The following is a 22,671-nucleotide window of genomic DNA, read 5'->3' on the forward strand; positions in this document are numbered from 1 at the left end:
CCTTCACTCCCGCAGCCTCTTTTAAATCCTGCTTTTACACTTTGATTTTTTTTTATCCTTTTTCCCCTTTTCTTTTGCTGCTCTGGAATTTGGAACCTTTCCTCATCACTACACCACTTTTGATTTGTCATTATACATCACCCAGTTCTCTCTGACCTCCAGCTAAAAGCCTTCAAAGCACTTTTTATCTCTCTTTTTCGCTCGCTAGCGGTGGGTGGCGACTCGGACTTCCCACGTTCCTTCAGGCCTCCCGTAGTGTCCCTCTTCCTCCTGCCATTAAAAACCAATGGGTTCAGTAGGAAGAGGTTTCCACAGCAGGTTGTTACAGCAGCAGCGCAGAGGGTGGAGGTGGGGGTGTTGGGTGGGCATGGTTTGCTAATCATCATCATCATCTTCCGCCTGGATAAATCGGATCGAGGGGCCAAATGCGAGCGGCCTTCGCCGAAGGTGTCGCCGCTCATGACGACTTTGACCCAAACGTAATTTCTCCGGCGACGCGCGGCCGACACCTTTTTTCAAAACCATTCGAACGACCAGTGGCCGGAGAGAGAGATAGTTTTATTTGTTTATTGATTTTATTTTTTTAATCGATTAGCGCTATCGCTATAACAAGCCAATGTTTATTGGCTCCAGCGAGCCCCGGTGGTCGGGAGGCGAAAGTGCTCATCGCTTTTTGTGAAATGCGGCTTCGCCAAACGCAAAGAAAAAAGTCATCAGAGGCGTGCAGAGAGGGCAGCCGCAATAATTAAGTGGCAGAAGTTAGTTTGTTGCGGAGAGGTGAGTGAGTGATTCATATAGCATGACCGGCTGCGAGGGAAAATGTGGGCAGACGGGGAGGGAAGAAAAAAAAACGAATTAATGAATAATGTTCTCTCTTCCCTCCAACACTCATCTCCCATCTGCTCCAGTGGAGCCGCCGAGTGGCAAAGCAGCAAAGGACTGTTTGTAACGCGCTGCCTCCAGGTCTGAGCTGTGATTCCGGAGGTGTGTGTCTGTGTGCGTGCAAGCTTTTGCACTCCAGAACACGGCGACAAATCACGACTTTTCGGGTCAAAAATAAATAAATAAATAAATAAACACGAAGTAGCCCAGATGCTCCATTCAGAGGGCCGCCGAGCATTGGTGAGCATTGGTGAGCATTGGTGAGCGTCCCCGGCGCAGGGACAGGAAGGTTCTGTCACTGAGAGGGAAAAAATGACTTTCCAGAGGCCGTTCCTGATGAGAGAATCACGTTCTGAGCGGTTCCCAGCAACGCCTTCCATCTTTATAGGCCCCTTTGTGGAGCTTTAACAGCAAACTGTTACCATAAAATCACATAGAAAAAACAAATGTGTGCGTTTTGTCATTATATCGAGCCACAAAATATAAACAACTGTTGTATTTTTCATTTGCAAATAAAAAGGCGGAGCCAGTTTTATGTGGAGGTACGTCAGACCATAAACCCATCGGTGATAAAAATAAACAATGTGCTTTCTTACCCCTAGATGGTGCTATTTTTTTACATGCAGGGCCTTTAAGGTGATGATCAGATGGATATTTTTTCTCACATCCCTTCACACCGACCCTCGTTGGAAACAGCTGCCTTCTGTGCCGCTCGTCATGTTTCCTTTCACCAATTATCTTTGGATTTGTGCGTCTGTGTATAATTATAACGCTGTGTTGCAATTTAATTCTCACACCGACCGAGTAATGGGCTGGGAGAAAAAAAAAAAAAATTAATTGGAAGTAACCAATTAAAATAAAAACATGAACGACCATTTAATGTCTCGCCCATTGTTTGATTTTGACACAGGTGTAATTTCCAGAGCAGTTGCTTCCGTTGCTGGCGCAATTAAACGCGTCACTTCTGAAACAATCTCCAAAGATTTCAGGGAGCAAATTAACCTTAAAAAAAAAAAAAAACATCAAAAGACGCTGCGATACGCAGATCAAATGGTTTTTTGAATGACTCCAGAAATGATCCGTTGAGAAAAACAAAAGAAAAAAACACGCTCCCTTCAGTGGGCGTCTGAAATAGTGTGTTAGTAGTATACATTTATACAACCGTACAAATTATACAGTTGAGGTGGATTTTTTTGTTTGTTTGTTTGTTTGTTTTCTTTTTGTCAGCGCAATGCAAAGAAAGCAACAGTCGCCTGCGCGGTCCACAATTAACAACGTAACCGAGAGACACATTTGCTAACAGATCCCAGACCTGCTGGTGTTTCTGTTGAATATTGATGGTGGCATGAATTGTTAATTCCTTGCTTACTTGGTAAATTCAGCCGCCGTCCCTGCGAGCGGCGCCGTTCCTCTGCCTCCTTCTGTGACCGAGCCAATCAAAGGCGTCCCTGACGTGCCTGCCAGGTCTCAGCAGGTCGCTTCCACTCCTGACTTAATGCGTTGCCTCCTCGTCTGCGGGACCTGAATGAGAAATGAGAGCCGTGTTTGTGTTTCCTTCTGGGTTTTTTTTTTTTTTTTTTTGTCTCTTCGGCTTCCACTTTTCTTCGTGAGCCGACGCGCAGGCCTTCAGATCAGCCAGTGCAGGTCGCATCACAGGCTTGTCACCTTGACGGTGAATCTGTTTTCAGATAAACAATTGTTTACTTCCCTTATTGCCCTTATTGTTCTGACGAGCTGGGCGGGGCACCTGTTGCATGAAGTCGGAAGTGTTGTTGTGTTGTGTTTTGTTTGGTGGTGTTGGTCGATCAGCAGTTGACTGGCGACACTGACAGTGACACATTCCACCACAGCATCGGGAAGCAGCGAAACAACTGTCTGAGTATTCATAATCTGTACGTTTTGTTCATTTAGACGTATACAGTGGTGGAAATAAGTTTTTTGGACACCTTGTGCATTTCTGGTGTACTGCATTGCACCAAGCACCAGCGCAGCTTATTTTAGTGCAGTGACCAACATTTAGCCACATGCAGAAGTAGATGTTTCAGTTCTGAGCCGAGCTGTTCCAAGATGGTGTCACGTGATGAACAATGAATCTGGTCACATGATGACTGAGAAAAGGAATCGCATTCTGGTTGCCACCAGCTTGATAAGGCCCAACAGGAAACACAAAGAGGTTTACTGTGGGAATAAAAAAAACGAAGATCCATTAAAAACGAATCACTGTGTAAAAAGAGCAAAAACAGCTGGTTGAGAGACACGTTTCTCAGAAAGGAAAGTACTGATGGTAATACTGACAACGAGTCAGTGCTTCAGCTACGCTGGACAAGTTAGGATTTATCAGCCTCTAAAATAAACACTGGGTTCCAAAGGAAGTTGGATCTAGTTTGGAAAAGAATTATTCTTGGGTTGTTGTTTTTTTTTTGTTGTTAGTTTTTTTTTCTATCTAAATTCCTAATCTCCCCCTTCTGATCGTAATGTTTGAGATATAAACATCAAACCAGCACAAACAAAGAGCCGGGAAGGTGTGTGGGCGTGAAAAATAATCTAGGGGAACTAATAAGTTTTGTCTCGAGAAACAAATTAAAGCCGGGAAACATGTGTAGTCATTTGAAAGTGAAGTATTTTTTAATTTGTTAGCCTCGCGGGTCCTGTGGGACAAAACACACATGAAACATTAGCGACTTCCACCAAAGTCTTTATGCGTTGTATCCTTCCAGCTGTATTGTCTGACGAGACAAATACTTGGATTCCTCATTACAAGGAAATAATTGAAGCCCGCTGCTGATGACCGAGGCTCTAATTTCACTGCTGTAGAAATTGAAGAGGCAATAAAACTGTCTCCAAGTAGTAATTCCACAAGACCCAGATGGTTTCGGCTTTGGTTAACAAGATGTTTCCCCAACACTTTGTGTTGTTTTTTTTTTCTTTTTTCATATCATTTGTTTGTTTATCTTTTGCAAAGTTGTTTCTCTTGTGGTTAAAGAGGGGGAAGGAAACTCAAATCTGGCACGTTAGGTGGAAAGTGTGCAGGGAACGATGAACAAAAACAATGTTTCAGAGATCCATTTGGAAAAGAGCCAGTAGAACAAGTTCAGAGACAGACGACCCCTTGAGGGAAAAACCAAACTTCTATGTGTCATTTTCAAAATAGACTGATCAGATTTACTTGGTTCCCTGTGAGTGCGATAAAACCTCCTGTTTTCAGTCTTTCTGTCCATTTGAGAGCGACTACAGCTTAGTGGCTGAACTTCCTGTTTCTGCCGCGGCTTAACGTCGGCTGTGATTCCAACCTACTTCTTCTCTAAGGGTCTCCAGTGGTTACTAGCTGGTTCTACTGGGGGTGTGGGGGGGGGTTCTGATATTTGAAAGCTGGACGTTTGACTTGAACTCTCAAAAAAAGAGGCTGCCGATACGTTGACACTTGCTACCTTGTGAAAAATGTCACCATCAAGTGTCATTTTTAACAAAAGCTCTCCACACCTACCTGGATTCAGAAGACTTTGCCTTATTTCCTTCTTCCACCGTTAGCAGGACTTTTTCTTTCTTTTTTTTTTTTTTTTTGCCCGACTCCACAATCCTGCAATCCTCAGCTGCTCCTCAAGGTATCCCATTAATTGGAGGGAACGAGCCGTCGTCCCTATCACCTTTAAATTTGCCAAAGTGCACTTCACTCACTCAGACCTGCCACTGTAAATCCCCAGCCGGGGAGGATTTATGTATGCGGTTATACAAGAAGTGTGGGATAGAGATTTTTTTTTTCTTTTCTTTCTTTTTTTAATTTTGGAGTTGGTGAACTTTCTGCATTTTTTTTTTTCTGTGAAGAACTTTGTATTTCTTTTCTTTACTTTATATAAGCAAAATGGATCAACAAGGACGTTGAATATTTCCTATTGAATGACTCAGTGGCCAGTTTGTCTCCATTAACAGCAAGCCGCGGTGCGAGTGGCGCTCTGCTATAGAATCAGTCACTTCTCAATGGCATCTCCTTCACTCATCATCCCTCTATATTTCTGAAAAACCTTGTGCGCTAATTGCTGTTACAGTCCAGGCATGCAGGACTTCTATGATCGGTATGTTAAAAGCAAAGAGGACGACGACTCAGGAAAACAGCCCCTGAAACCGGCTGGTGTGGACTGGTTCTGTCAATGCAGGAAAAAAAAAAAGTTTGTTCACATCTTATCACAAGGCAAATTCTGACACCACGTAAGCTAACCTACAACCTCACCGTGCTCCCGGGAAAAGATAGAAATGTGATATTGTATCATGGAAATCGTGGCGTAACAGTCGCTTGTTGGAATGAAATCGTGCCTCTCGCTGCACCTTCCGAACTGTCAGACGAGTCCTTGGCAGTGATATTCAAAATTCTTGTAGCTTCTTGAAAGACTCAGGGATGGTTGAAAATGAAACCGGAGCTTACTCGTAGCATTGCAGTGCAGCGGAAAACGGAAGGAGATCTGAGCAAGACCAAAGATTGTGTGAGCTCTGCTCCGGATAAACATTCCGTCCAGACTCGGACCATCCAGGATGAGCTGCAGCCCTCCGTGACAGCGTGTGCAAGGCAAAACTGCGATACTTATCTTGTGACGGAACCCAGTTTGAAAGGCAGCCCTCCTATATCTATATCTCTCCATTTCCCATAACTATTTAAAGAGTTTGGAAAATGTCCCGAGGTGTTTACACAAACATTGAACTGTGACATCGCTATTTTTCACGGCATGCGCGCCGCACTTCAAATCAAGGCAATATCCGAGAGGCGCGCTATACATTTGTGATGCTAATGCAAATGTCGGAGCCCAGAAAAAGCTGCATCCTCCCTCGGGAGCTCCCCCCCGGGTCGACACGCCGGCTCTGTTTTCTACAGTCAGAACAAAATGTTTGATGCGTTGCACAATAGCCCGGTCTTATCTCCCTTTAAAAACACACACACACACACACACGCACACGCATGCACACACGCACACACACGCAACACATAAGCACCAGTGAGCCTCCTTCAGAGGGATGGCAGGGAAATGCGTCTTGACTTTGTGGTTGACCACACTGTGGCCCCCGTTGCCCACGCAATTTGTTCTAGTCGGTGGCTCTGTTCTGCCCCACGTTGGCTAACAAAGACTCTTGAAAAAAAAATAAAAAAAAGCTCCCCAGAGCCGTTTGGGAGCGAGCGAGCGGGAGGGGCCAGCGAACGAGCGAGTGAGCGAGCGAACGCTCCCAACCGATTCCAGATGGCTTCCAAAATGTAGGGCTCAGAGGATGAACGCTGAAAAGAACATTGATTTCCTTTGTGGAGTATGATAAGCCATGCACCGGAGCGCAGCTCTCCAGACACACAAAAGATGCTCAGAAAACACTTTTTATATGATTTTTTTTTCTTCTCCCGTCTCCTTCTTCATATCAATAAGCTTTTGCAGGGAACCTCCAGGCTTCACAGTTCTGATGGTTTTGCTTGTGTTCTCCCCCTCCACTCCCCCGGGGGGCGCCGTGCGTGCATGTGTGCGTGTGTGCGTGTGTGCGTGTGTGTGTGTGTGTGTGTGTGTGTGTGTATTCATGAATACTTTATCCTACATCTCCTCGATATGTTGATGTGAACGCTCGCTTGGCTTCTGTTGGTGTGTGTGTTCAAATTGTTTGCCGTCCTCTGTATGTGAGTTATTGAAGATACGATCCCATACGTGCGAGAAACTTTCTGAGCTTTTTTTTATTATTATTTATTTTTACCCGTCGTAATCCGCTCATTGATTACCAGACTCTGAAACTCCAAGGCCTCAGCCGGCCGATACATGGAGCCAGTAGGCCGCTCTCAGTGTAGATTCCCAGGCTGAGATCATTTCATCCTTCTTCTTCTTCTTCTTCTGCTTCTTCTGCTTCAACTTTTTTTCCTCAACTTTTTTTTTGCGAACAAATTTTCTCATCTGTGTCCCTGTTTGTTCATCTTTCCTTTTCCCTGCAGACGCTGCTGCGGGACGGCAGGCGGGAGAGCACGGTGAGCACGCTCTACCTGTCGCCCTCCAACATCGAGACGGGTCAGCAGATCATCTGCAAGGCCTCCAACAAGGCCGTGCCCAACGGCAAGGAGACCAGCGTGACCATCGACATCCAGCGTAAGCAAACCTCAATCCACCTCCTTCCTGCTGCTCCTTTGTTTCAGGTTTCCCAAAGGGGGAAGAAAACCAGCGCCAATCTGACGTCTCGGGGTTTGGTTTTTTGATTTTTTGATTTTTTTTTTTTCATTTCCGTTGAGCTGTTTCTCACACGTGGAGAAATGAAGTCGTACCTGAGGCGTGAAAAACCTCTGAGGGTGACGTCCCGACTGTTTTAAAAGATATCTGGGATTTCATAATAGGTCCTCCGCTTTCCGATCGTACCACTACCATGATGATGATGATGTTGTTGTTGTTGTTGTTGTTGAATACCTGGTTGATGGCCCTTTTTCGCTCCAGCGACCTGCTGATTGTGGCTCCAATTTTTCCACTTTTCCCATTTCTGCCAGTCGCTCTTTCGCGGGAAGTTCCACTCACTACAGTCGCTCCAAAAAAAAGGCAAAATGATCTCGGCGTGTATAAACATGCTCGGCGTCCATCGTTGCTGAAGATCTCTTTTTCCCGCTATTGTGAACCCTTCTTTATGAGAGAGAGAGAGAGAGAGAGAGAGAAAAAAAACACAGGGACAGCGAACGGCGTCACTAAGCAGCAATCCTTTCAACACCATCAAGTATGACTAATAAAGAGGAAAATGCCATTTGGCGCGTTGATTTGAGTGACGGCTCCTCTCGCTCTCTTTTTTTTTTTCTGTTTTTCTTTTTTCATTTTTCATTATGCGCACCATAAGTGGCGAGAACGGCGAGTGCAGGCGCCGCCGTCGGGGGGCCGAGCGGCTCAATGGAGAGGAAATGAAAAGACTTGTTCGTGTTCTGCAACCTTTTTGCAGAATGTCCTGAATTTCTTGCGGAGAGAGAGAGACAGAGAGAGAGACAGAGAGAGAGAGAGAGAGAGAGAGAGGCAAGTGCGCCCACAAACCTAAACCGATTTGTCGGCGTGCAAAACGATGCGTTCCGTGATAAACGCCCCGGCAGCCTGTGAATGGTGCGATTTAACCCTGAGAAACGAGCCGATCGCTCATTAGCTTCCCCCAAAAAAATCTGCCTTCACACAATTAAAGTCCCCGACAAGATTTCTCACAGCGTGAGCTGCGACCGGGCGACAGCCGAGACTAATTGTCGGGACTCGGGATTGTCTCCTGCCAGCAGCCCTCCCCTTCCCCTCCCCCGCTCCCTCTCTCTCCCCGCCACTCCCTCGCTCGCCCCATGTCCTGACAGGTAGAGTGCTTCTTCGACTCCCCAAATTAAGCCTCTGCTGAAACGAAACATGCTGTAATTGAACTTTGATTGATGATGTTCGGCCGTAGACCTGCTTGATTTTTTTTTTTTTTTTTCTTTCAGCGGCGGCCAAATTCACTTAGCAGGTTTCGCGTCTCAACAATCAGGAAGCTTCGCTTTTCTTTTTTTTTTTAAAAAAACACTTCCAGTTTTTTATAATGTAAAAAGCCATTGGGAGACCAACGATGAGCGCAGGTGATCACGTGATGTTCTGACTCCCGAGTCAGTCGGACAGGATGGAATTCTATTAACTCGCGAGAACAGAATACAAATCGAATTAAATGATGGAAGGAAAAAGAAACAGCGGTGAAATATGAACGCGGCGTTGTGAGTGTTGCTAAGCAGATGAAGGCGCCCACACCTCCTGGAACAATGAAAACAGATGCCGGATGAATAAATGATGCGGCGCTGGCAGCGGGAAATGAAACTTGACCTCCATCTCTCCTGGAACGAGACACCAAACAGGTCTGGCCTGAGCAATTTCTCCCCCGCCGGGGAAGGAGCAACTTCGCCGGGACCAGCAGGTAAATATTCATGCCGGAGCCACCGGATCATCTGAGGAAGGCGTCTGCTCGGGGGGAACGTCGACGCTCCGATAAAGGATAAAAAGAACTGTGGATTTTTCTGTGAAAGGAAATGAAAGTGTGATGGATTTCCATCCGTAAGAAATGACAGATTTTAACCATGTTTTTGTTATTACAACAATTTGAAAACTTTTTTTTGCGGGAGACATCTGAAAAAAGAACTTTTTATTCTTTCTTTTTTTTTTTTAACAAAAGTGCTTTCTTCTGTCAAAGACAAACAAACAAAAATCACAAGTGCGGTTTTGTATTTTTTGTATTTTGCTTCATGTATTTATGATCACAGTGGTTCCAACAAAGTCCCTCAATTCTCTGAAACAAAAACAACAACAACAACAACAACAACAACCTCAGAGATAGCCGTCAGGCAGGACGGCCGCCGCTGCCGCTGCCTTCGTGTCTGCGGCCGGCAGCTCGTTAAGTGAGTCTCTCTCAGTGAAAGTGAGAGCGAGAGTCACCCTCCCTGTTGAGGCAGCGCTCTCCTCAAGAGCTCCGTGTCAGCCGTCCAGATAAACGCTGCACTTGACCATCCTCCTCCTCCTCCGCCTCCTCCTCCTCCTCCTCCCGTCTTCTTCTTCTTCTTCCCGGCGCCTTGCGAGTTTTGTGGGAGAGTCTGGATGGAAATTGTTGCCCTGCTCGCAACATTTTGTGTTTCAACCCAAACAAAAGCAGCCAAACTCACAATTTGGGCCACAAATGCTTTGTGGAATGATTGATTTCTGGACTATTTTCCGCCTGTTTTAGATTGTCAGGTTGCAATTTGAATTGGATACATGTTTTTTGGGGGGGTAGTTTTTTTTTAAATTATGTTTAAAAAAAAAAAGATTTTTAAAAAATCCGATATTATAGTCACTGTTGCTCGTTTTAACCCCCTGCCCACTCCCCCCCCACCCCTGAGACTTCGAGGTTCATCTGTGGAGGGATTATTGGCTCGACCCTCGGCGGCCGTCTCTCGACATCCACTGTAACTGGCTGCTTCTCCAAGTTCCGACTCGGCTCTCAAACGTCTCTTATCCCCACAAAATCTCATCATTTCATCGACTGCTGCTGCGTTCAAAGTTGGGAAATTCCACTGAAATTCCCCGATAAATCCGCAGATCTGAAATCCCACTTTTTCTAATAGTTGTGTGAAAAGTAAAATTAATGTTTTTTTGTTTTTTTGTCGGCCTTGGCCATTGACTTCACTCGTCTTCACTTCCTCTCTCTATTTTTCCTGCCCAAGTAGAAGACGGAGACAGTTATGGTTCTGACAGCTATCGGACTGGGAGATAATGCTTTTCAAATATTTCCCCCACTCTGAAGACGAGCTTTATTTAATTTTTTTTGGAAATGATATTGATGTTCCAAGAGACGAAGTTGGAGAAGCGCTGAGCAGCCGTTCCCTGTTGATTTCCCCTCAAACGAGTCCTCCGAGCCGCCACTCTCTCCCAAAAAAATAAAAAATATCTATATAAAAAATACTCACCAGCTGCTGCTTCATGTATCTTTGTACAAACTTTCTAAATGTTAAGAATTCAGACTCGTTTATTTTCCTGCCCGGATTTATCTAATTGCCTGAATTAGGGAGATAATATTAATGGCAACTGTGAAGTAATTAAAATAACCGCCGCCCCCTCCCTTTTTTTCCTTAACATTCCATACTCATCCCACCTCCCAGATTAGCCGTCCCCCTTCCTTCCGCCGCCGCCTCTCACTCCGTCCTCACCGAAATCCAAATGAGAGTCGTCTAAACACGGCTTAGGGGAGGCCGCCTTAAAATCCAATGCATTTCACAGCGGTATTTCCTCTTTATCCTCACATTTACATACATACCTCAGCATTTTTTTTATTTTACACCCCCTCCACCACCACCACCACCCCTCACACTCCCTGCCACACACGTTTATCTGACCTCGGGTTACACAAATTAGCATCTAAATACACTGTGTAGTTGGCGATGTTGCCAAAAAGTGAGAGGGATTTAGCGGCAACACGCTTGATTTTTTTTATCATTATATTTTTTTTCGAGAGAGAGAGACTGCTGACTTCAGTCGTCCACGCTGCTCCGCTGGCCGGCTGTAATTATTTGATAGCAGTGTGGTGGCGACGCCCACCCTCCTACTACACCAAGCCCCCCACCCCGATGCTGTTTCCTCCGCCAACATGACTTGACTCACGTCCTGCCCTTTGGACTTTAATCAACCGACCCCCACCACCCCTCCCCCCGCACACAACCCCCTCGGTCCAGCTGGGCGTCCGCCCCACATAGAAACGAGGACGGCGAGCAAAGCCAAGGTCCCCCGACTCCCCCCCCGACCCCTCCCCAGCACCACCGCCGTGCGTTTGCAATTCAAACAAGTCGAGCTGCCGTGTGGGAGGAGAGCAAATGACGTTTGTTGAGACTAATTAATAAAGAACATGCAGATGTGCAATTGGGGAGGATTTGGGTTTTTTTTTTCGCGGCTACACGCTCGCCCTGTTTAATCAGCCGGATCATAGCGGATTCATCCGAAAGGCAGATGACAGAAAAACACTTTGGAAAGTTCTGAGGGACAAAGTGGAGGGCAGCGGAACTCTGGAGATCCTCTTTGGCTTTGATGGACTTTATTTGTCTGGTCTTTTCATGTTTGCATCCAAAGCTGGTGGAAAAAGGCCGACAAAAAGCATCAAATTAACTTTGACAGCTGTTATTTAAAAGGCTGCAGAGGTTCAGGTTGCGATGTTGACGCTGCGGAGAAAACAGGCGGCGTCGCAGCGGAACATCTGCCTCCGCTGGATGATGGAAGCGAAGCCGCTTCTGCCGGGTTCAGCCTCTCCTTGTCAGCATGCTGGACCTCAGGTTGTCAGCCAGTCTGCTCCTCCTGCTGCAGAACCGAGCCACCAGACTGCCGGCAGCCCGCAGACTCGCTCCTCGCTCCTCCGGTTTGAGGCGGTTCCTCCCCAAGAACAGCTGTCTGCCGTGAACCGCGGAGATCCGAAACGGAGCTTTAAGAAAGGGGAGGAGGAGTGAGAGGGGGAAAACAAAAACAAAGCAACTTGAGTTGGCGCCGTGTGCGGAAACAGAGAAGTTGGAACATTCTTCCAAAAACACCATCTGGTCTCCACTTTGAACTGAGCCATCAAACACTGTCGGCCAATTACCAGCACCGCCTCCCCGTCACCCTGGTGTTTTAACTGCATCAACCATCTACGGATCCGTCCATCCATCCATCCATCCATCCATCCATCCACCTAGTTGCTTTAACTGCATCTTCCTCAGTAAGCGTTCATCCATCCTTCTGTCCATCCATCCATCCATCTATCCATCCATCCGCCCATCATTCACCCTGTTGTTTTACCTGCATCGTCCACCTACGGATCCATCCATCCATCCACCTAGTTGCTTTAACTGCGTCTTCCTCAGTAAGCGTTCATCCTTCCTTCTATCCATCCAGACGAGGGGGGAGGGGGTTGTCTCTTTAACAAGGGAGAGTCCGTCTTTTTGTTCAGGTCTCAGTCATTTGAAGAGTTGAACACTAATTGGTCGCCAGATTGACGGTAATGAGCATTTATGTCCTTAGAAGTTTGCTGGCAGCCAGACCAGAAGTGTTGGTGAGGGGGGATTAAAAAAGGTTGGCAAGATGGAAAAGCAGGAAGTCTTTTTATTAGCGAGGGTGTGGTGGTGGATGGGGGGGCGGTGGGGGAGGGCAAAAAAAACCCAACACAAAACAGCATCTACAATTAGCATCACGGACGCACAAACGGCGGCTATTAGCGCAGACAAAGACTCACAACTCCGCCCTGCTGCTCTCATGTCTCCTTCACTCGCTGGATTTTATCACCACCTCCACTGTTGCTGCATCTGTCACTTTGCCCCCGAGGCTCCTGCTGCTGCTGCTGCTGCTGCTGCTCACAGTTTTGTTCTGTTTTTTTTTTTTGTTTTCTTTCTTTAAGTTTTTTTTTTTTGTTGTTTTTTTTGTTCTTGTTGTTTTTTCGATCCACACAATTAACCACACGCGACGCAAAAGTAAAATCACCCACTGGGCGACATCCAAGCCTGGAGCGACGAGACGCGATGAGGCGACGCTTTGAAACCCACGTGCACTTTGATTTTTTTTTTTTTTTTTTGTGCGTCTTAGACGTTTTCAAACACACATGCAGGCAACACACAGGGAGGGAAGCGGCGATTGTGTACCTACAATGAGAGAGAGAGAGAGAGAGAGAGAGAGATCCAGGATCCGACGTCAATGTTGTTGTTGTTTACTTTAGCCGACTTCAGGGAGAGACGGCAGGCACAGGTGGAGCAGCGTGGCTGCGGAGGTGGTGGGTGGGTGGGTCGTTGAGCAGCAGCAGCAGCAGCCTCAGAGAGGAAGAAGAAGAGTGTTGATGAGGAAGAGGGTGAGTCTGGGGGGGGATGAAGGGGATGGGGGAGGGGCGGGGGTGGGCGGTGGTGGTGGCACCTGGACCACTGCAGTCTCTGGGGTTCAGTGGCAGCTGAGGCAGCCCAGAGCATCTGCACAGCCATGGAGTGGAGGGAAAAAAGAGCACTTTCCCTTTCCAAGTCATGCACGCACACACACACTCACACACACACACTCTCTCCCTCGAGCTCACAAGGACTCCGGCACTGTTTGGCGTCGCTGCAGTCGTGTTTTTTCATCCGCATCCAAACAACCCCAGCAAGACGCTCATCAGTCGAGCACTCACCGGGCAGTGCGCAGGAAGCAGCGTTAGCACCGCCATCCCGTTGTCGCTTTCATGATGATATGAAACAGAAATAATAAGAAGAATAACAACATTTTCTACGTTTGTTTGGTTCTTGTTGTTTTTCCCCTAATGACGCACAAGACAAGTCTGATTCATTTGGCATCGTTTCTGATAAGAGGAGAGAGAGCGAGTGCGGCCAACTTTTCTTCTTCTTGTGAATCGAGATTTAACCATGTAGTCTTTTTTTTTTTTATCTTTTATATTTTTATTATATTGACGACAATATGAGGCAGCTCTGCCTCAGCTGTTGACTGAAGCTCCCAGGTTGAAATCAGAAAGTTGTTTTGCCAACGTGTGGCTGGAACTGTGCTGGCGTGGCAATAATAGATCAGCTTCAAAAAGTTTTGTTTTTTTTGGTATTTTCTTCTGGATTTTAAAGGTGTTGTCAGAGTCCTGCACTTCCTCACTGTTATTCCAACACCGCTGCGCTTTGACGTCGCAGGAAAGAGAACATCATGGTGCACTATATGCATGTCCTTCTTTGACAGGTTCTAAAGTGTTTTGTTTTTTCAGGGTTTTTTTTTTTTTTCTTCCCGATGCGGGTTAGACGAGGCGTGACACATAAATAATGTATAGGTAGAGCCGTGCAGAGAACAACAAGGCCTGAAGAGCAGCAAACAATTTTCTCTGTGCCGTTGTTTTGCTTGTCGGCGTGTATTTCCATAGCAATTTCACTGAGACAAAACAAAATAGTAGATTTTTTTTTCGCCCACCTTTTGCAGCGGATTGACCTTTTAATCCCCCCCACCCCCCTCAGCAAAATGCACCCGTTCACTGAAACAAAACACCTGTTTGAATTGTGCTGCATGCGTGCTAACGAGCCGTTTGTTCCACACGGGGGCCGGACTGATATGGAAATGAAGGTGCATCTTCAAAAAGATTCCCACCTTTTGTTAATTAGCATGAATTAGCCCGTTTATTGCATTTGCCTAAGCTGTTTGCTTGTTGTTAAAGGAAATGTGTTGCAGCCGCTGCACCAAGGCTGTTTGCCGCTCTAATTGCCGAGGTTTCACACTTTGGACTATTTGCCGTTTTTTTGTTGTTTTTTTTTTTTTTCTCTCTCCTCCTCCTATTTTTAGCTCTTTACTGAAGCTAATTATCATGTATCAACTCTCCCTTTGATTTGTTGATACGCGATGGCGATAATTAATATTGCGATAAATATCGCTCTGCCCGCCGCCGCACCTGTGAAAAAAACAATGCAGCGTTTGTCTCTAAATGGAGCGTCAAATGGCGGGATAATTGTCATTTGGTAGGGAAGCGGTGTTCTGACACAGCGGGCGGATCAGAGGCCTGGAGACGACCCGGTGCTTAGAGGAGGAACATATGGTCGATGTGGCTTCTGGTGGAAAAAGTCGACTCCTCTCGTTTCCTCCTCCTGTCATTGTTGTAATGATCATCACTGTTGTTGTTTTGTAAACAGATTGTTAGAAAGAAAATGGGAGAAAATGAAGCTTTTCTTCTTGTAATCATCATAATCATCAGTGTTGTTATTAATTCTTATCATTAAGGAGATTTATCACCGTGAAAACAATATTTTTTTTTGTGTTTGATGAATAAAAGTGCCTCTTTTTAAAACTGTCTGGAGCCTCCTGTGGCTACAGAGTCGGTCTATCTTATTCATGTATGTTTTTTTTCTTCTTTTTTTCCTCTGTAGACCTTCCTCTGGTCAATCTCTCCGTGGAGCCGCAGCCTGTGCTTGAGGGTAACCTCGTGAAATTCCACTGCTCGGCGAAGGCCAACCCTCCTGTTACCCTCTACAGGTGAGATCATAAACGCCTCCTCCGCTGTCAGAGCTGCACTCACCAGTCATAAACTGACAAACCATCCAGGAAGAAGAAGAAAAAAAAAAAAAACCCTCGAGAGAGCTATTTCCAACCCGCGCGACGTGACGCGGGGAAAACTGAAATATTAATTGCGCCGTGACGTCCGCCGCCTTTGAAACGAGCAGAACAGAAAACATTACCCGCGCTGGGAAATGTCAAAGAAATGTATTTTCCGGGGAGCCGCTGGGGGAGAAGCTTGTCATGTTCCTGTGGGTCGCGGCCAGACAGCCAGCCAGCCGGCGCAGGGCTCGGCTGCAAAAGGCACTCACTGATTTGTGGTCACATCGGCGGCCGTGAACATTAAATATCCATCAGCGTGTCGGCGCCGGGCGGCAAAACGTGCGTGACATCTGATGAAGCTGCCAAAGATTACAGCTTTGCTGAGATTAGGTGGAGCCGCGCAGCCGATAATAGAGAGGCAGGTTCCCCCTCAGGGCGCCGCCACTGTTTTTAGATATTTATGATGTGTGTGTGTAGTAGTAGTAGTAGCAGTAGTAGCAGTAGTTATTATAGTAGTAATGGTCAAATATTTACTGAAGTACTGGCTGTAAGTTTCGACTTTGATCTCATACAAATCTTATTTTTGTTGTGTCTCATTTTTTCATTCCATAAAAAAACAATGTTTTCAAACTTGCCAAGAATGAGACGAAAGAAAAGTTCTTCGACTTCTTCTTCCTTTGTGAGGCATCTTTTAACCGCCGCAGCACTCACATGGCCATGATGACAAACACCGGCAAAAACAAAACAAACAACCGAGAGGAAACAAGAGGAACTCAGCACAAGGACACAGATAGAAGTGTGTGGCAGCAGCGGCCTGCGTGTTCTCTGCCTGCACAGAGGTTTGAGTTGCTGTCCCTTAGCGACCGTTTAACCCTCCTCCCAAAGTTGTGAAGAGCAGCGAGCAGAGTGTTGAGAGTTCCACCAGAGGAGTGCAGCGGTTCCTCACACTTCTTGTCGTATCGCAGTTTATTTCACTTTCTAAGGTTCCTGAGACGCAGTGGCGCAGTGGTGGTTAGCGCTGCCGCCTCGCAGCAAGAAGGTCGGGGGTTCGATTCCGGGCCTGGGACCTCTCTGTGTGGAGTTTGCATGTTCTGACTGTGTCTGCGTGGGTTCTCTCCATGTTCTCTGGCTTCCTCCCACAGGCCAAAAACATGCATGTGAGGTGAAATGGAAGCTCTAGATTGCCATCGTAGGTGTGTGTGTGTGAGTGTGGATGGTTGTTTGTCTTAGTTTGTCTCCGTGTGGCCCTGCGATGAACTGGCCATTTGTCCAGGGTGTCACCCTGCCTTCACCCTCATACAGCTGGGAGAGGCTCCAGCAGACCCCTGCAACCCTGAGCTCAGAAGCACTGAAAATGGATGGATGGATGGTTCTCTGGCTCCTCCCATCAGTCCAATAACATGCATGTGAGGCAAACAGGGAGCTCTATATTATCTGTGTGTGTGTGTGTGTGTGTGTGTGTGTGTGTGTGTGTGTGTGTTTGTGTGTGTGTCTGAGAGTGGTTGTTTGTCTTTCTCCGTGGCCCTTCGATAAACCGGCCATTTGTCCAGGTTCTGTAGCCCGCCCTCTCCCCAGTGCAGCTCTGACAGGCTGCAGTGACCTTCGCTGCAGGAGAGGCGGTGGTGGAGAAAAAGGATGGATGGAAAGAAGAACCTTCCTCTTGCTTATCTGGCACTCAACGACCAGGTTTTTGGAAAGGGGAGCATTTATTAGAAAATAATCGACCTTCACTATCCAACAGCTGCACTCCTGCCAGTCAGCCCGTAATGAATAAACCACAGGTGCTGGAGGGAAACTGTGCACCTCCGAGTCCTTTTCAAACCATCATAACCCCCCTACGTGCCCCCGCCCCCCAAAAAAAGTGCATAATTACCTTCCGTGTGAAGGCCCGGTCCAATTTCCAGCCGTTTAGCTTGTTTTAAACCTGTTTTTAATGGTCATCGAGCTCCACCATCCCCACCCAAGGTCCTTTAATTGAAAGTAGTTTGGCCAAACAACAGCAAGGACAGTGAGAAGGTAACTGCTCAGAGGAAAATAGAAAGTTTGCTTTAAAAAAATGCAAAGTTGGAAACAAAAAAGAAAAACATTTTCTTCCCGATGTCTGTAATTGTGATGAAGAAACAAAAATACTGAACTGAAAGAAAAAAAAATCTTTACCGGGCAACGAGCGGTGAAATACCGGAGTGATTTGTCAGGAGGTGGTTTTCAGCGTGGGAGGTTTTGTTTAAAAAAAAAAATAAATAAATAAATAAAAAACATAAATAAATAAATAAAAATATCAAAATAAATAAATAAAAGGCAGTGAAATCGATAGCAAAGGGAATTGGCCGCCTCTGAATCTTGTTGGGCTGCTGGGAAATGAAATGGATGTACAACACACTCGCAGGTGGCAAAACAGAGATGTTGCCTTTCTGATGGATTCTGCCCTTTTGAAAGAAAAAACGGTTTGAGGGAGGGAGGGGAGGAGGGGTGAAGGAGGGAGGAGGGCAGGGATATTGTGGAAAACAAGGTTTGTATTTGATTGTGTAGGCGCTCGGCAGAGACAGGACGCCTATTGAACCTGCGAAAAAAAAAAAAAAGAGGTATTTCACCTCCATTGTTATGAGAGCGGATCGATGCTGGAATCAGACTCTCTCTCTATCGCTCCCTCTCTCTCTCCATCCCTCCCTCTCTCTCTCCCTCCCTCCCTCCCCGCGGGCCTCGACACATCACATCACACACACAACCCTCTGTTTTGACAGACAGAATGAAAAAAGCACTAGGTTGAACTTTCCCCTTATGCAATTTATTTCTTTCCATTTTCTTATCCCTCTCTCCATCCCTCTCTCTCTCTCTCTCTCTCTCTCTCTCTCATTCTCCCTCGCCACCATTGACATGATCCAGCGTTGGATTTTAAAGACTCCCGTCTGAAAACGAAAAAATAAATAAATAAATAAATAAAATAATAGCCCGATTCTTTCAAGGTTACACACAACTGACAGGTTTATACAAGCGTGTTGGGAATCATCCCCCCCAGGATGCACCATCAGGGCGTGGTAGACAGGGGGCCCTCTTGTGTTTTTCATATTTATCGATTTATTTATTGATTGATTGATTTATCCATCCCGGGGGCTGTGGTAATGCTCGGCCAGAGAGACTTCAGCAAGGAACCTGGGCCCCGCACCACCCACCCACCACCACCACCACCACCATCTCCCCCCAACACCAATCCCTGAGCCCCTGGGGAGCCGTGTGAGAGTTGCAGAGCGGGAGGCCGCTCAGGCCATTCCTCAGCGCTAATACACTCCGTCTAGCCTCCCGGATCTGATGCAGCACAAGGACAGAGGAGCTCTCGCACAGATGGCCTCTTTTCTGTCCTCAAGAGAACCATCCCTTCCCAGCATGCACTTCAGACACAGCCGCGAGATAGTGGCGGCGGCGGCGGTGGCAGCACAGCCTTCCAGCAACCCCCGGTGATGACCAGCAGCTCAGTGTATCTAAAGTCGAGGCAAACAAAAGAAAAAAAACACAAGACAGGACGAGTGAAAATAGCACTGGGATGTTTTTGGGCAGCAGGCGGGCAGCTCGTGGCGGTGGGCGGGACTCTGGGGCTCGGCGGCGAGCCAGAAGGAGCCGAAGAGTGATGTGACGGCCGCAAATGCGTTGGCAGACGGCGGCGCTCGGGGGAAAGTGGCGCTCTGAGTGCGCAGGAGAGACGAGCGGGTCGGAACATCTTCATCACCACCGTGCTGCGTTTGTTTACCCACCAAAGGGACAAAACAAAGCCGGGCGGGTTCGACTCGGCCAATCAGAGTGTTTGTTTGCCTGGGCTGGTGAGGAGGCGGGGCTTGTTTGTGGAGGTTTGGCCGGAGCTCTGAGAATTCCCAACCAGAATGTCATCAGTTTCATTCATCAGCATTAAAGGTTAATAATATTAATAATAATTTGGGAAAAAGACTTTACGACCCCTGTGATTAGGACAATAAACATCAAAATGTTGCTGTCATACCGAGTATAATGATGGTGTGATGACCTTTGACCCTGTTCCTGCAGCTTCCTCAAACACAGCGTAGCAGCACTTTGTCTTGTTCAGTTCAAAACGCTGCAGTTTCAGCCCATCACATGATTCCACCGCTGCACACCAGGCGACCGACCCGGTGAACTGACCTGGCCACGACCTTGGAGGTGAAGGTCGAACAGCAGTGACTGGACCCGCAGCGTCGCGGTTCAACACAGTTCACTCGTCCTGCTTTCACCACTTTTGTGTTGAGAGATGAAATATTTTCACCACTGGTTTTTAGTTGGTGAACATTTGTCGTTTTATATTTTAATCCAGAACTTGAACCCAGAACTGATGTCATCATCAAGAGTTCAGACAGTTCAGACTCTCTGGAGGACGTCAAGCTGCTCCTCATCTCCCCGGCCGTCCAATCACATCAGGAGCTGCTTGGTTTTTTACGTAGCGTTCCGCAGAGAATTCAGCCGAATTCTGCTGAACGACGGACGGACGCGGCGGCGCTGGTGCCGATACGGACCACTGGTCCTGATATTAACTCGGGTCTAGCCGGAGACACCTGCTTCATTTAATTGTGACTCTGTGATCGCCTTCATCACCTCCTGCAACACAGAAGCCCACCGCACCGCTAGCACCCACAGCACCGCTAGCGCCGCCCCCTTTTCCCCTTCCACCTCCTCCTCCGCCTCCATTAACAGCTGCTGCTGTTTGTCCATTTAGCGCGCGTACACACACACACAGAGCTGCTCCCTTGTCTTGTTGATTCATACCCTTTGTCTTTGAATGAGATGATACTGCGGTGTGAAGTGACTCAGACATGGACAGAGCTCTCGCCGACCCGACCCTCCCCTCCCTCTCTCCTCCCCCACCTCCCCCTCTCCCCCTCCCTCCCTCGTCCTCCCCCGGGGGGAGGCGAGGCGTCGTGTTACCCGGGGGTCGCCCCGTGTTTATACACGGGTCTTGGACACGGCCCAGCACGCCAGCAGAGCAGCGGCTCTCCCCGAGGATGACAGCAACCCCCCCACCCTCCCACCACCCTCCATTCCTCCCTCTCTCTTCTTCGCCCAGGGACCAAACGTCTTTGTTTTTCATTTTTTTTAGGCCTTCTTTCCTTTTCCAGCATCTAAGCCAGCATCATCTCCCCCGCTGCTACTTCCTGTTTCGTCTTGTTCTTGGCTTCCTGTGTCACCACCAGTCGCTTCGGTCACTTTATAGCAAGTTAAAAAAGGAATTGATCGGTTGTTGGAATAATTTGGGTGGAGTTTTTTCAAGGGCCACTGAAAACAATTTCTGTTTCTAAGTCGGAAAGACATAAGAAGGACATTCGCACATAAGAAGAATATGATTCTGGAAATCTCAGCAGGCCCAGACCAACCGCTTTGCAAATTCAACTTCAAAAGGTCACATGAGTAACAGTGGGCGTGTTGGGCGTCAAGTGAAATTATTACATCACCTGTGAATCCATGTAGACGCTGATGGACGAGCCGTTCATCCGTAAATCGGTTCTTCTGTGCGGTGAAGCCGGTTGGAGTCACTCGACAGCTCGGAAATGATACGCAACAGAAATTACCAGCTCCCACCAGAGAGGGCGCCACACCTTGCTGATATTTTTACTCCGCTGGCTAAATAAACTGCAGGGATTTTCTCTCTGTTGAATGAAAACTTTGACCTGTGCAAATCCAAGCGTGATGAGCCTCATCACTCTTGTGTCTGCGGCTTTGGCTTGCTGTCGCGAGGGGCTTCCCACCAGCCCCGGCTTCATCTACCACCACCCCCGACACCCCCGCTATCTCCCCCACCCCTTCACCCCTCCATTCTGGAGCTGATCGTTAATACGGTTCCATCCGACAAACTACAGCAGAGACGTTAAGGATGGTAATGACGCCGAGGATCCACACGCTTCATCATATCAGCCTCGCTCATCATTAATGTAACGGCTCTTTCCACATTCCTTTAATATTTCACGCCGAGGCGGCAGCCGCGATCTCCCGCGCTGATGTGTAACGGATGTGATGGAGGATATGAGGCGCCGCGTCTAACGTCACGTCCCGAGGCCGCCGCCGCGGCTGCAGCAGCTGCACGCGCTCACAGTGATAGAGGAAGACCAAGGAGAAGAAGAAGGAGAAGAACTCCTGCAGGATCAGACAGGACAAGCAGCATCCGTCTGGCCTATTTTCTCAGCACGTGCAGGAAACACACACAGGTGCGACGGCGCAGATCCTAAATGTGTCTCTGTCACTCCAGAGCAAAACTGGGAGAGAAAAAATGCTCCTGCTGCCGGAGGAAGAGAAGAAATGGAACGATTAAAAAGAGAAGAAGAAGCAGAAGAAGTAGTAGAAGAAGTAGTAGAAGAAGAAGAAGAAGAAGTCCCACGAAGCCCAATTTGAATTCTGCCTCACTTCACTTCCTGATTGAACGAGGTAATCTGTCCTCATTTGAATGATGGCGTTTCAAGTCGAGCGTGGGACCGACCGGCTCAGTCATGGAAAACAAATGGGCTCCGGGTGAAAGTCCCAGGAAAAAAGTGCTCTCAGCTCTGGCAGGAATAAGAGACAGAGAGCTTCCGTCGCTTCCCTCGCTGCTTCCCTCGCTGCTTCCCTCGCCACTCGCCATTGTTTACCTTTCAATGACTTTCAATGACTGTGACTTCCTCCAAAAAGACCCTTGTAGAGACGCACAAATAATGCTGCCTCCGTTTTTTCTTCCAATCCATGTAGCCAACCTGGGTTGCAACCAACCTTTAAGTCCCGCACCGGCGGGCCCTGCTGGGGGGGTGGGAGACAGGGGGCGCCGTGGCAGCTGAAGCTGCTGTCAAAGCCCAAGGCCATCGCTCAGACACCAAAACACAAAGCAGCAGAAACAGATGTTCCTGACGTGATCCCGTGTCACTTTATTAACTTCAGCCGCCGCTGCGTGTCAGCCAGCCAGCATCTCTGTAGGTTGGGGCAGAGGGGGAGGGGCGGGCTTGAGGGGGGGCGTCCCATTTATCATTTTTTGATTTGTTTTTCTTGCTCGCTGGCACTCTCTGCGCTGCACCCTCCGCCTGGCATAATGAGGAGCAGCGCTGTCTGCTCCCCGTCGCCGGGGGAGTTCGGCACAGCGAGGAGGGGCTGCCACAGACTGAGGATGCAGCCAGCAAGTCAGTCAGCCAGCCAGTCGGTCAGCCAGCCAGCCAACAAGTCAGTCAGCCAGCCAGTCAGCTAAACAGTCAGCCAGCCATCCAGCCACCCAGTCAGCCAGCCAGCCAGCCAGTCAGTCAGTCAGTCAACGCAGAGAGAAGCTGCTGCCCAG

General features: G+C 47.8%; 1 protein-coding gene across 13 annotated transcripts in view; it reads left to right on the top strand.

The window, feature by feature from the left end:
* Positions 1 to 22,671, top strand: part of kirrel3b (kirre like nephrin family adhesion molecule 3b) — a 156,806-nt gene that overhangs the window by 114,634 nt on the left and 19,501 nt on the right. For all 13 annotated transcript variants that reach the window (XM_076049768.1, XM_076049769.1, XM_076049776.1 and 10 more), the window contains exons 6-7: positions 6,830 to 6,980; positions 15,218 to 15,323. In XM_076049768.1, the coding sequence (XP_075905883.1) occupies positions 6,830 to 6,980; positions 15,218 to 15,323 (257 nt within the window). The remainder of the gene's footprint in view (positions 1 to 6,829; positions 6,981 to 15,217; positions 15,324 to 22,671) is intronic.

This window comes from Nelusetta ayraudi, unplaced genomic scaffold (genome assembly GCF_046127955.1).
Source record: "Nelusetta ayraudi isolate G7.1 ecotype Tasmania unplaced genomic scaffold, CSIRO-AGI_Nayr_v1 ptg000120l, whole genome shotgun sequence".
Taxonomy (NCBI): Eukaryota; Metazoa; Chordata; class Actinopteri; order Tetraodontiformes; family Monacanthidae; genus Nelusetta; species Nelusetta ayraudi.